Consider the following 13438-nt stretch of genomic DNA (forward strand, 5'->3'; position numbering starts at 1 on the left):
GAAAAGTTGACAAAAATAAGCCTGTAATAAGCTTCAGCTATGAGTAGTTATTGAGAATTGATCATTGTTATCTTCATTGTCATCTTTAAAAGGCGTAATTATTTTGCAAGATAGATTTTTATGGCTTATACTTGTTGCCATCATAAGAACACCTGGACCTTACTAATTATTCATCCTAATCTCCTGCCCAGATGTTTTTCCCTCTTGGCGACGTTCATTTTTATCTTGAAGTATGTTGTCTTTCCCTAGTGCACTAAAACTTCCTCTTGTCACCTTTTACAGGGTTCTCTAATTGCCTAGGGATTATCATTTTGAAGAAAAGGTAAACAATACGCTTTTATAATTTATGTTTAGGAAGCACCTTCTTGGCCCCACCTATAGGCTAGGCATGTGGATTACTTTTCTCCTGCTAGAGGGGGCGTGCTCCTGGCCTTCTTTGTTTGAGTTCTCTCTGTGGCAATGGTGTGCATTCCTGAAGCAGCTGACCAGGTAGGGGGTCCCACCTGTGCAGCAGTGTTCTCTCTGTAGAATTAGCTCTTAGCATCATTGAATCCTTAGATCCATCCTAACCTCTGAAGCCAATCGATTGAGAACTTCAGTTCCCTTGTGGTCACCAGAAGCCACATGTGACTATTCACATTTAACATTTAAATTACTTAAAATTAAATATTTAGTTTCCCAGTCTCACTGGTCAGAGTTTAATTGCCCAGTAGCCACATGTGGCTGGTGGTGACCGTATTGGAGAGCCCAGGATGGAGCATTTCCAGGCTCATAGTTGTGCTGTCAGAGAAGGTGTTCATTAGTGCAACACAATGAACGAAGGACTAATCGTGCTTAGTACGAAGAAAATTCCGAATAAAGCCCAAGTGGCCAAGAAGATAGAATGAAAAGTGTCATAACTGTTCTATGTGACTGTCACCAATGGAATGTCATGTCAGGTCTTCCCCCCCCCCCCCCAATGAAACCATCTGTTGGTCCACAAACTTTTAGAAACTATTTTAAGCAACACCAAGGAAGGGTGTGTGTAGCAACCAGTGGGCACCCTGATCCTTGCACATGAAGACTTACATGGGCTTTGCTGGTGATTTATACTCTCAGGCACCATCTACTGAAAACATCCTGTGGAAATTGGTACCTGTGCCTTCCTAATGTGTTCTTGTTCTTATTTCTGCAGATGCAGTATATTCAAATATGCTTCCATTGCCCTGGTTTCTGTGGGGATATTTATTTGCACTTCCATGTCAGCAAAGCAGGTGGTAAGAATCGGTTCACAAATCATTTATATTCACTGCTTGCCATGGGGCCCAGGCACCAGGTACTTACTAATGATACAAAGAAGGGAGGGAAAAAGGTAGCAAACATTTCCCTTGTGTCCAGGCCCATTGCTTGTGGTTCTGGTCTCTGTACCTAGTGTTTTTTCTTATTCCCTAGACTTACCAGTCCAGCTTGAGTGAGAATGAAGGATTCCAGGCATTTACATGGTGGTTACTAGGCAAGTATGCTAATTACAATAATGATAATTGCCTCTGCAGTTCTGTTTGCTGAGTTTTCTCCTAAGGGACATGTTTCTTGGCAAGAAGCGTTAGCTAAACAAATGATGCCACAGGAGAGAGGCACCTGGGACCATAATTCTGAACCACAGTGTTCAAGAAGTGACAGAAAGGAAACGGCGAGGTCATGGTGGTGTGTTCTGTGACATGGACCCATGTTTCTCTGTTGCCACTGATCTAGGAAGAAAAGTGCCTGCCTGCCTGCCCGGCACCCTGTGGGTGCTTGGCTGTCATCCGTCTCGCTGTGACCTGTCTGCTGAGCACAGGCTTCTTCAGAAGGGCAGGTTGTAGCAGTGGACGCTAAGTCTCCAAGGGACCCATTGCTAGATCTTAGATTTATTGTCTTCAGAAGTTAGCTGTTCCGCATGGCAGTGTTCCCAGACCTGACTGGTCAGCAGACTCTCCCGGGAATTGTGTCTCTTTGTGGAAGTAATGAGACAATTCCTGTAGTGCTTGGCCCTCCCGTTGTGAGACACAGAGGTGATGCTCCTCGCAAGTGCTTTCTGTGCTGGCAATAGCAGGTTGAGACTGACCAGGCGAAAGAGAAATAGCAGGGAAGGAACTGGATTCGTGCTTCTTGGCTTTGAAACTTGACCCACCCCCCTCTTTAGATTGCTATTCCTTAACACAGAAAGATCTTCATGAGCTATTGGAAGAACACTTTCTGTTAGGAGAAATTTGCAAAGGATTTGAACATACCACTTATGGAGGAAAATATTAATGTCCTGTAATTTTATGTTCAGCTTTGAACCAGTCTAATAATCAAAGAAATGCAACTTGAATCCAAAATGCAGTATCTTTTTATTTTTGATCTATTATATTTGCAAGATAATAAATGATTATTCTCTTTGCTGCTGAGGGTGCAATAGGACAACCATGTTCACAGAAACTGTTTACAGTATAAATTGACATGCCTTTCTGGAAAAAAGTATATGTATTGAGTTTTTAAAATGTCTACAACTTTTGACTCAGTAATTCCACTTGTGAGAGTATACTAAGAAAATAACATTTTAAAAAGATTTACATACATGGATGTACATTGATTTTAATGAAGAAATAATTGGAAGTAATCTAACCATTCTCATATTGTAAGACACTTAAGTACATCTACATGAGAAGAGTAATGTGTGGCCATTACATCATACTTTTGAAAAAATTTTCATGAATGACCTGAAGAAAAATCCAGAAAAAGATCATGAAAAAAGTAAGACATAAAACTCTGTACTCATTATGATCCTGGCTTAGAGAGATGTAGAAAACTATTAAGGACTGGATGGTAATATTATGGTTGATTTTTATTTCTTTTTAAAACTTTGTGCATATTCTACAGTTAGTTTGTAATATTTGTAATACATTTAAATAATAAATGTTCTTTAACAAAATATCTGGAGAGTAGCAAGTGCAGGTGTCTTATAACCCGGCCTTTGTTTTGTAGGTATTGGGGCACTGACGTTCGCGCTCCTGATGTCCATGAGGATGGGCATCTTCCAAGAGACTCTATACAAACAGTTTGGGAAACATTTCAAGGAGGCTTTGTTTTATAATGTAAGCAATTTCTTGAACCTGGGGAGGATGGAAATTACTGCGTTATTATGTTGTTGTAATGTGTGATTTCAAATGTAACATGCCATCCTGCTAACATACCATCCTGCTGGTAACATGCCATCCTGCTAATGGAGGTGAAGGATCAGCTGATCACCCGGTGAAGGGCTTTGGGCCCACGGACGGCAGTGCCTTTTGTAGGCTGCTGCTGTGCCTCTGAGCCACAGCCCTCCGCACAGGTGGTCACGGCCAGTCTGTGTGAACATGTCTGCTAACCAGGAGCCACCAGGCCGACCAGGAGCCTGCACCCCAGTGTTCCTGCAGGTGCACCCCGGTTCAGACCAATCTGGGAACCTGGAAAAGGAAACTAAGCTACAGAAACTGCATGTCCAGGGGACTATGTGCAGGCAGGCCTGTGAGAGGGTTGGGAAGACAGGTGAGAGGAGGCCCTCAGACGGGCTTCAGTCGTTTTTATGGAGAGTTTAAATAGCAGTAATATACACTTCAATTTCTTTGTTTTAAACTGCTGGTCTAGGGCCGTGGTCGGCAAACTGCGGCTCGCGAGCCACATGCGGCTCTTTGGCCCCTTGAGTGTGGCTCTTCCAAAGCCTTAGGAGGACCCTAATTAAGTTAATAACAATGTACCTGCCTATATAGTTTACGTTTAAAAAATGTGGCTCTCAAAAGAAATTTCAATCGTTGTACTGTTGCTATTTGGCTCTGCTGACTAATGAGTTTGCCGACCACTGGTCTAGGGCCTCCTCTTCTCCTCCCTCTCTCCTGTTGTGATAATGCCCAAAGCACAGCCACTCAAGGTCAGGGTGAGGTTTGGTAACTCGGGATTCCTTCACTGCCAACTTTTTGTACTGAAGCTGCAAACAAGCAGTTTGGCTTATTAGTTGGAGCTCGAGTACGTGCCTGGGAATGTAAAAATACACACTCCATTTGGCTCACATCTTTCTTTTAGAACAGTAAGTGGCACATAATGACTTCTGAGTAAATGTTAGCCATGATTCCTTATTCAATTATTGTGGTGGTGGGTTGGTGTCAAGTATATTAATCTTTGCTTATCTGTTGTTTCTTCTTCCTCTTCAACCTCTTTTCATTCTTGTCATTTATATTTTCCCTGACGTTGAATTGTTCTCCATCTCTTTTCCTACTACTTTTCTAAACAATCTGAACTCTGCCTCCACATTCCTTTTGTTGTTGTTAATCCTCACTTGAGGATATTTTTTTCCATTGATTGTTGGGGGAGGGTGGAGAGAGAGAGATATATATATATAGAGAGAGGCATCAATGTGAGAGACACACATCGGTTGCCTCATGCACCTGCCCCAACTGGGGCAGGTATCAAACCCGCAACCCAGGTACATGCCCTTGACTGGAAGTCGAGGTACTCAGGCCATGGAGCCACACCGGCCAGGACCTGCCCCATGTTCTTTATAATTTTTAAATCCATTTCATTTGCTTAACTATTCTCAAAATTAGTAAAACGTAACAAATCTTTGGACACAATGACTGTGTGTATTCCCTTTTGTTGTGTGTGTGTGATGATCATCACAAACTCCAAAAGGACAAGAACTGTAATTTGGGGTTTATTGAGCCAGACAGTGTCAGGTTGTTAGAAGCACTGGGTACATTTAACTTAGTCCTATTTGCTTTTCTTGATTGCTTGTCAAACAACTTATAAAACTGCTCATTATTCTGTTGTGTGTTGCATTTCATTTGATGTGAAATATTTCTTCCCCTCGCATGCCCTTCCCACTGCCTGGCTTCATCTTCTTGGCTTCTGACATTTATGACCATGCAGCTCTTTTCAATAAGTCTGGTGAGTTTGGGGTGACTCAGGAGAATTGCCTGAGAGCTTCCAAGGCAAGTTTCAGTTTTACTCTGGACTTGACCACTGATGTTTTTATGCAAGTCATCTGGCCCACTTAAACACTCTCCATTCTACCTTCCTGGAATATAGTGCCATTAATCAGTAGTTGCAGCAGCAAAAGCATTTGCAGGTGTTTCTCAATGATTTGCAAGAGAAATAAGAATATGTATCTTCAAATTTTCTGTTTTGCTTTGGAATTGTGTGTTTGCATTTGAATGCGGAAGGTTTGCTTTTCAAGAATGCAAAGAAATAGTCCTAACACACAGCAGAGATGGGAGCCTTGGGGAAGAGGAAGCAAAAATGGTGACAGGTTAGAGCTTGCAGGAATAAGCAAAATTAACTCAAAAGTCTACAGTATTAATTAGCTTTTACTTTTTAAAGTGACTAATAAATTAGCTATCAATTGCCAGTTAACTTAAGTTTTTAAGGCTCTGAATTACCCATTTTTGAGTTTTTTTTATTGAGGTGTGATTGACATACAGCTGATTTTTGACACATGGTTTTCAGAGTTTCTGACAGTCCCCGCATAGCAAAGAGTTGTTTGAGTAAACACACTATCAAATTCATTTTGATTTAATTATTAGAATGCTTCTTCCAAAAGTTGCAGAGCTGGGTACTTATACATTTTTATTTTTTAGAATCTGCCTTTAACTTTTTCAGAATCATCCCTAAGTTAAATTTAAATTTTTTTCTCATCTTGAGTTTTAGCATCTGGAACCTATTATCCTTGATTTTTCTAAGAGAGCCGAATATCCATCTAAATGTTTTAGGTAATACTGATTGTCTCTTTCCTCAGCAATTGATACAGTGGATCTCTAAAGTTATTAAATAGTAATAATATTTGTTAACTTTCTTTTCATTTCAATACTTGCTGAGTGTTTCAAAGACAATAGAATACCAGATTATTGGGATTTCTCACTAGTCTAGACATACAGTTATCTCTTTATCTAGATGGCTTTTAATTTTTTGGCAAAAGAAAATTAATGTCCTTTTCCTAACCAGAACTCAGCATCACCTTTGGAATTTCCTAAGTTATGCTGTGTATTTCAAACTCCAAAAGCAAGTTAGCAATATAAAAGAAGCGACCCTGAGAGGGTTATTATGTCCTTATTCTTGTTAATCATGGGCATTTTGTTTCCTCTCAAATGTTCACTGTGCAAACCTCTTATATAAAACTACCATAAGAATGTATTTAAAAAGAAGAAAAGTTTAATAACTTCCATCACTCTACACATCAGCTAATTTCATTTTACCAGTTTCCTTCCAGACACCATTTACGTAAATTCTTACATCGTTGTAACCCTTGTGTAGAAAAAAATTTATACTTTTTCACTTTCATTCTTAGTTTTTTGTGTGACTATATATAATCCTTATATTTTAAATAGAATGTACATACAAATGCCTCATCTAGTCAAAGCACCTTTGCTTGCACAGCCATTGCTCTATCATTGGACATTTAGATTAATTCAGAGTTTTTCCTAAGAATGGGTATCAATACTTTTATGGCCCCTTAATAAGAATTGTGAAATTGATTTTTTAAAAATCAATTTATACTACCATCAACTGAATGGCTGCCAATTCCAATTTTACCTTGCCAGATTAGAATATTATTTGTAAATTTTAGAATTATTTGATTACTAGTAGGATTGACAGTATTTCCAAATGGCGTTTAGTTACTGGTTGTCTTTTCTCTGTGTTGAGTTGTTAAGACCATATCATTTGAACTTCTCTGTGATTCACAGCCTTTCTCTGTAAAGTGGAGTCCTGTTTAGGTGAATGGTAAAAAGTTTATTTTAAACTTAAGGTGAATTCTCATTTGTTTTAAGAAAGCAATACAAGGACTCTTGAGGCTGATATAGCCTGGAATCAAGGGCAAGTAAAGTGGTGTTTGGTCCAAATCTAATTGTAAGGGAAATAACATCGTTATCTCTATTATGTTCTGTTTGTTCAAAAAGATGAACACTTTAGCTGTTAAAAGGAATACAACTATCTCCCCTCTTAATCTTTGCAGAATTATATCAAGTTCCGGTTGTTGGTGTGGCAATGCCCATCATGTGGTTCTACCTCCTCACGAATGTCATCACTCAGTATCCTTCGCACTCCTCTGCCGCATGGTCGTCTTTGGCATGGGATTGTCTATTCCCTGACAGCTCAGTGACATGAGTTTCATTTCTGCTTTGATCTGTCCTGCAGTAGGAGGAGAAAGGCCCATCCACTGAGCTCCCTGTGGAGGGCCAAAGAGATGCCAGTGGGTGCCGCGGTCAGCAGGGCACAGGGCACTGTGAAGGAGGTGCTCGGGTGCAGGGGCAGAAGTCAGTGGGTGATTGAGAATTAGTATTTGACATGCATGCTCTGTGATTTCTACCTGGAGTCTTCCAGTACCTGGGACATTTCACAGGCTGCCACAAAATTCTGAAAGAAATTCCAAGTGAATTAAAACTAAAATAATGCTTCTTTCGAACGACCTTAAGTCCATTATAAAAACTGTGAAGTCTTTGGAACAGACGAGATTGACTTCATTCCTTTCATGTCACCTCATAGATTTGCCTTACAGATTTCTTTTTTGGAGAAGGGGTGGAAGGACTGGGGACCAGATCAACGAGAGGTAGGTGTGATGACCTTTACTGAGAGTGTTAACCTCTGTCATTCCTTGGGTGGGACCTTCACTGTAAACTGTGGGAAGAATCCAGAATAAGAATAATGAGAGGTTTTAGGCAGTCTGAGTTGGGACCCACAATTAGAATGGCAGGACAGGAATCTGCAGAATGTTCTACCAAGGAGCCTCAGGGCCGCCATAGCCAACCCCCGAGTTTTCTGGTTCTTAGAATATGAACATTTGAGCCAAGAGCCATGCCAGAAAGTGCTCCCCAGCTGATCTCTCAGTAGTCAGAAAACTACCTTAACCCTCTCTCTCCAGGTACGTGTGCCTTTGGGGTGTCTTGATTCTCACCACAGAATGCACCTCCCTCGCTGTCACACTCGTTGTGACTCTACGTAAGTTTGTGAGCCTCATCATCTCCATCTTGTACTTCCAGAACCCTTTCACTGTGTGGCACTGGCTGGGCACCTTGTTTGTCTTCATTGGGACCCTCATGTACACAGAGGTGTGGAACAACCTGGGGATCACAAGAAGCCAGCCTCAGAAGGACAAGAAGAACTGAGGCCTGCCTGGGAGACCAGGGCCTGGCTAAGGTCTGGCTGCCATTTCTCTTTTGTTAATGAGAATTACCCCAGCACTGAACCACCACGTACCAGAGAATCCTCAGAGGAGGGGACTTCTCAGATTCCACATGGCTTTACAGACCAACATGTGTAGACTCTGAACAGAAACCTCTCAACCCTGAATTAGAAAAAAGAATAGTTATCCATTGAACAGCCATTTGTTTACCAAAATATACAGTACTGTACTTGTTTATTGAGTCCCAGAGCTACTCATTTTATATCCATGGTCTTGCACAAGGCTATCCATTTTGTTGTTCTGATGATGCTCTGCCATAACAACCATGATCTCGTGTCCTCATGCTTTGGTCTGTCACCTTCCACTTTTCCACCAGCCAGATGTTCCCGGCATCATCGTCAGGAACAACTGAGGACCCAGTGCAGTGAGGCACTGGGGACGGGGCTGGCTTCCTCCGGGGCGTGGGGACGAGGCCGTGGTCTCTGAGCTGAGCCCTGGTGACAGTGGAGCAGGGCTGGTGGGAACCCTTTGCAGTTGTGCAGGTTCAGCCTCTGAAAGGCTTCTTAAGCAAGAAGGTTGAACTCTGCCTGGCGATTCTGATAGAGTCATAGGCAAGGGAGTAAAGTATGGTGTATAAATTCAGGTCAAATCACAACTAAAATGGAAAGTTTTTCTTATTTTTCTATAAGGTGTCTTAATGTTCTTGATGGGTATTTGTATGTGTGTGTGGTGGGGGGGTGTTGTATGTGTTTCATTACATGTAGGAAGGTGCCATTCCCTTTACTAACCTGGTTTTTCTCCCATGGTATAATTTTGAGACAGAGGAACCATGTCAGTGTGGTGTGTGTAGGTAAGTGTGATAATTTTGAGAGAAAAGCATGAAAGTCTGAGTTCTTTCATTTCCTCTTTCTTCACTTAGCCTTGGACATTAATTGACCTCACAGAAGTAGATGCTCTTCTGTAGGTGGTTAAACTTACCAGGTACTCCCTTTTTGCACACAAAGCCCCCCCCCCCCCCCCGGACGCAGATTATGTTCGTAAATCAACATGTGGCTTTATGGGTCCCCTGGGTTCACTCATGGTGGAATATGTATATTCTAATACCTAGAGCTATTCTATGGTGGGGCCTGAGATTAGTGACTTCCCCAAAGTAGCCCGAATTTGGGCAGGTCCAAGATGGCAGCACAAGAGGACACTGAGCTTGCCTCTCCCATGAACACACTGAATGCACATCTATATTTTGAGTAGTTGTCTTTAAGAGAGAACTGAGCAGCTTTTGTACAACAAAGAAGAGAGAGAGAGGCCACTTGGAGAAGATGGGAACTACAGGAGCTCTTCAGAATCAGGGAACCCACCAGGAATCGGAGTAGCTGGTGAGCACCATCGTTTGCATTCTCCTTACACTTGGGTAGCATTGGTGAGAACTCTACCCAAGTGCTCTGGCCAACCTGCTAGACCACAGTAGTGCATCCCCAGTCACCCCTCCTGTAACCAGCTCCAGCAGGAAGGGGTGCATAGCAAGCATGCACAGCCCTGCCCCCTACACACCAATCCAGAGTTAGATCCACTGAGCCCAACAGGGCACTGAGGCTCAGCCACTGCTGTGCAAGCCCACTGGACAGCCCCACCTGGAATGAAAGGGACTCAGCAGGGCATCATTGTGCTCCGCCCAGGGGGAAGTCCAGCTCAGACCTCCATGTCAATCAATCAAAGCAATGGGACATGCCTATGAATGCACAGAGAGGGGCCCCAGAGCGAGTTGTGCACATAGAGGGAGGCCCCTACTAGAGTGGGAGGGAGCTGGCAGAATGCTGCAGCACATGCTCAGAGAGCACCCCAACCCAGACTGGCAGCAGTCAATCAAACCACAAGGTGAGCTTTGCACAACAGTGAGTGATGCGGTGCCCATGGTCGGGTATCCTCAGACCAGCAGCAGTCAATCAAAACAACTAGATGTGCTCCTTTGTACACCAGGCAGCTCCACCAGGATCAAGAGTAGAACCAGCAAGGTTCTATAGCACACACAAGTGCAGCTGTGAACAGCCAAAACAACAGGTCACCCAGACCTGCTCCTTCTGGCCAGGTAGCCTCCCGGGCACTGCACATGCCCACCTTAACTCCAACCAACTTGCCAAAGCCATCCAGTCTACACAGACACCACTTTACTCAAGACCAATTTTTCAAGACCGGGAGAGATAGCTATTTCATCTAACTCGTAGAAAGAAACAAACACAGAAAATCAAATGAAATGGAAGAACAAGAGAAAAATGAATGAAATGGAGAAAAATAATTTGATAAAAAATTCAAAGACACTGTCATAAGGATGCTCCGTAAATTTGAGAGTAGGATAAAGGAACTCGGGGACAACTTCAATAAAGAAAATATTATAAAGAATCAATCAGAGATGAAGAATACAATAGCTTAAATGAAAAACATACTAGATGGAACTGACAACAGACTGGTTAATATAGAAGAATGAATCAGCAACCAGGGAGAATAGTGAAAATCACCCAATCATAATACAAAAAAAAGAATTTAAGAAAATAAGGATAGTATGAGAGCCCCATGGGACAGCATTATAGGGATCCCAGGAGAGAGAGGGGGGCAGAAAGTTCATTTTAAGAAATAATGGCCAAAAACTAACCAGGGAAGGAAACAGACACCCACATTAGAGAATTCCAAATAAGATGAACCCAAAGAGGCCCACACCAAAATATACTGTAATTAAATGGCAAAAGTTAAATATAAAAACACAATCTTGAAGGAAGCAAAGGGAAAGCATTGAGTTACATTAAAAGGAAACCCCAAAAAACTAATAAGCTAATTTTTCAGCAGAACTTTTACAAGCCAGAAGGGAATGGCAGGAAATATTTAAAGTGCTGAAAGAAAGGAACCTACAATCTAGTATATTATACCTGGCAAGGTTGTCATTCAGAATTGAAGGAAAGATAAAGATTTCCCCAGATAAGCAAAAACAAGAAGTTCACCACTAAACAGACTTAACATGAAATGTTAAGCAGTCTTTATGCAGAAAACGCCATGCCAAAAATAAGGAAACATGGGGGGGGGGGGGAGGGAATCACAGATAAAGGCAAATACAGAATTAACAGTGAATCAGCAACTCAAAAATCCAGTATGAAGATTAAAAGACAGAAGTAGCAAAATTAACTATAATAATCAGGAGTTACTCCAAACAAAAAAGGTATGATATAAAAAAGTGTGGGGAGGCAGTGAAAATGTAGTGGTTTTAGAATGTGTTTGAACTCAAATGCTTATCAATTTAAAATAGACTGCTACAGAACCCCAGCAAAACATTCAAGGAAACCAGCAAAGCGATCAACGGAACAAAATGGCAGTAAGTACATACCTGTCCATAATTATGTTAAATGTAAATGGACTAAATTCTCTAATCAAAAGTTATAGGGAGGCAGGATGTGTTAAACACCAAGACCCCAGCCCCATCTCTGTGCTGCTTACAAAAGACTCACCTTAGGTTGAAAGACCCACAAACTGGAACTGAATGGATTAAAAAATATACTCCTACAAATAGAAATGAAGAGAAAGCTGGGGGTAGCAATACTCATATCAGACAAAGTAGGTTTTAAAGAATGTAAAATGAGACAAGGACATTACATAATGATAAAGGGGTCAATCTAAGAAGAGGATATTACAATCTTAAGTATTTACACACCCAACATAGGAGCACCCAAGTCTATAAAGCAAATATTAATGGATATAAAGGCAGAAATGAATACAATAGTAGTTGGGGACTTTACTGCCCCACTTACCTCAATGGATAGATTGGGCAAAAAATAAGAAAATAATGGCCTTAAATGCCACATTAGAATAGATTAATATAATAAGCATTTTTAGGACATTTTACCCAACCAGTGTGGATTATACATTTTTCTCAAATGCACATGGAACATTTTTCAAGATAGACCACAAAAGAAACCTAAATAAATTCAAGAAGACTGAATTTTTATCACGTATATATTCCAATCAGAATTGCATGAAAGTAGAAACCAACTATAGGAAGAAAACAGGGAAAAATACAATATGGAGATTAAACAATTGCTACCAAACAAACTTATGGAATGAAACAAAAGCAATTATAAGAGGAAAGTTCATAGCTATGCAGGCCTAATTCAAGAAGTAGAAAAAAATCCCAAATATAATCTAACTTTACACCTAAAGGAACTAGAAAAAGAATAAAGTCCAAAGTAAGTAGAGGAGGAAAATAATAAAGATCAGAGTGGAAATAAAATACAAACAAGGAAAAAAAAAAAGAACTATAAAAAAATCAAGAAAATTAAGAGCTGGTTTTTTGAAAGGATAAATAAAATTGACAAACCTCTAGCTAGACTCACACCAAGGAAAAAGAGAGTCTAAGTAAATAGAATCAGAAATGAAATAAGAGAAATACCACAGAAATACAAAAGATCATTAAAGAATACTATGAAGGCAGCCCTGGGCATGAGCAGGGCAGGACTAGAGGCATCGGCTGTCCCCATGCTACCCAGCTGCAAGTCCAGGAAGGGGAAGCCCTTTAAGCTCCTAGGAATTTTAGGTGTTCAGAATATTCCTTGTACCTGGGACTCAGTATTATATGGTTCATAAGGATCTGTTGGGCTGGCCTTGGACATTTTTTGTTAACTAGTAGAATTAGGAGATCATATGGTGTTGGGAGTTGGAGGATTTATCTTGGTAGCTTTAGGATGCTGGTTCTATTGTAGGTTGTATCCTTTTGTATACTTGTATGAATAGTTGTGAACTTGTAGCTCTGTATCTGCATTACAGTATATAGTAGACTTGCCATACGTAAAATAAAAATTATGAATAATTATGTCAAGAAATTGGACAATCTACAAGAAATGGACAAATTTCTAGAAGTATACAACATTCCAAGACTAAGCCAGGAAGAAACAAAATCTGAAGAAACCTATTATTAGTAATGAGATTGAACGTAATAATAATAATAAAAAAAACCTGAATAAACAAAAGCCCAGGACCAGAATACTTCACAGGTGAATTCTACCAAACCTTGAAAAAAGTAATACATATTCTCCAACTATCCCGAAAAGTTAAAGAGGAGGGAAAGCTCCCAAATATTCTTTGAGGCCGGCATTACTCTGATACCAAAACCAGAAAAAGATACTACAGCAAAGTATTACAGGCCAATATCCCTGATGAACATGGAAAACTTCTCAACAAAATACTAACAAATCAAAACCAATACATTAAAAGGCTTATACATCATGACCAAATGGTATCTATACCATGGATGCA

The 13438-nt window shown here is 40.7% G+C and overlaps 1 protein-coding gene across 1 annotated transcript; it reads left to right on the forward strand.

The window, feature by feature from the left end:
- Positions 1 to 288: 288 nt before the first annotated feature.
- Positions 289 to 8383, forward strand: LOC308512579 (nucleotide sugar transporter SLC35B4-like). Its single transcript, XM_081115500.1, has 7 exons — positions 289 to 322; positions 1175 to 1256; positions 1432 to 1492; positions 2986 to 3095; positions 4903 to 4920; positions 6983 to 7058; positions 7889 to 8383. The coding sequence occupies exons 2-7, from the start codon at positions 1239 to 1241 to the stop codon at positions 7912 to 7914; spliced, it is 309 nt and encodes a 102-aa protein (XP_080971626.1). The 5' UTR covers positions 289 to 322; positions 1175 to 1238; the 3' UTR covers positions 7915 to 8383.
- The last annotated feature ends 5055 nt before the right edge of the window (positions 8384 to 13438 follow it).

This window comes from Myotis nattereri (genome assembly GCF_964212035.1).
Source record: "Myotis nattereri genome assembly, contig: HAP1_SCAFFOLD_168, whole genome shotgun sequence".
Taxonomy (NCBI): domain Eukaryota; kingdom Metazoa; phylum Chordata; class Mammalia; order Chiroptera; family Vespertilionidae; genus Myotis; species Myotis nattereri.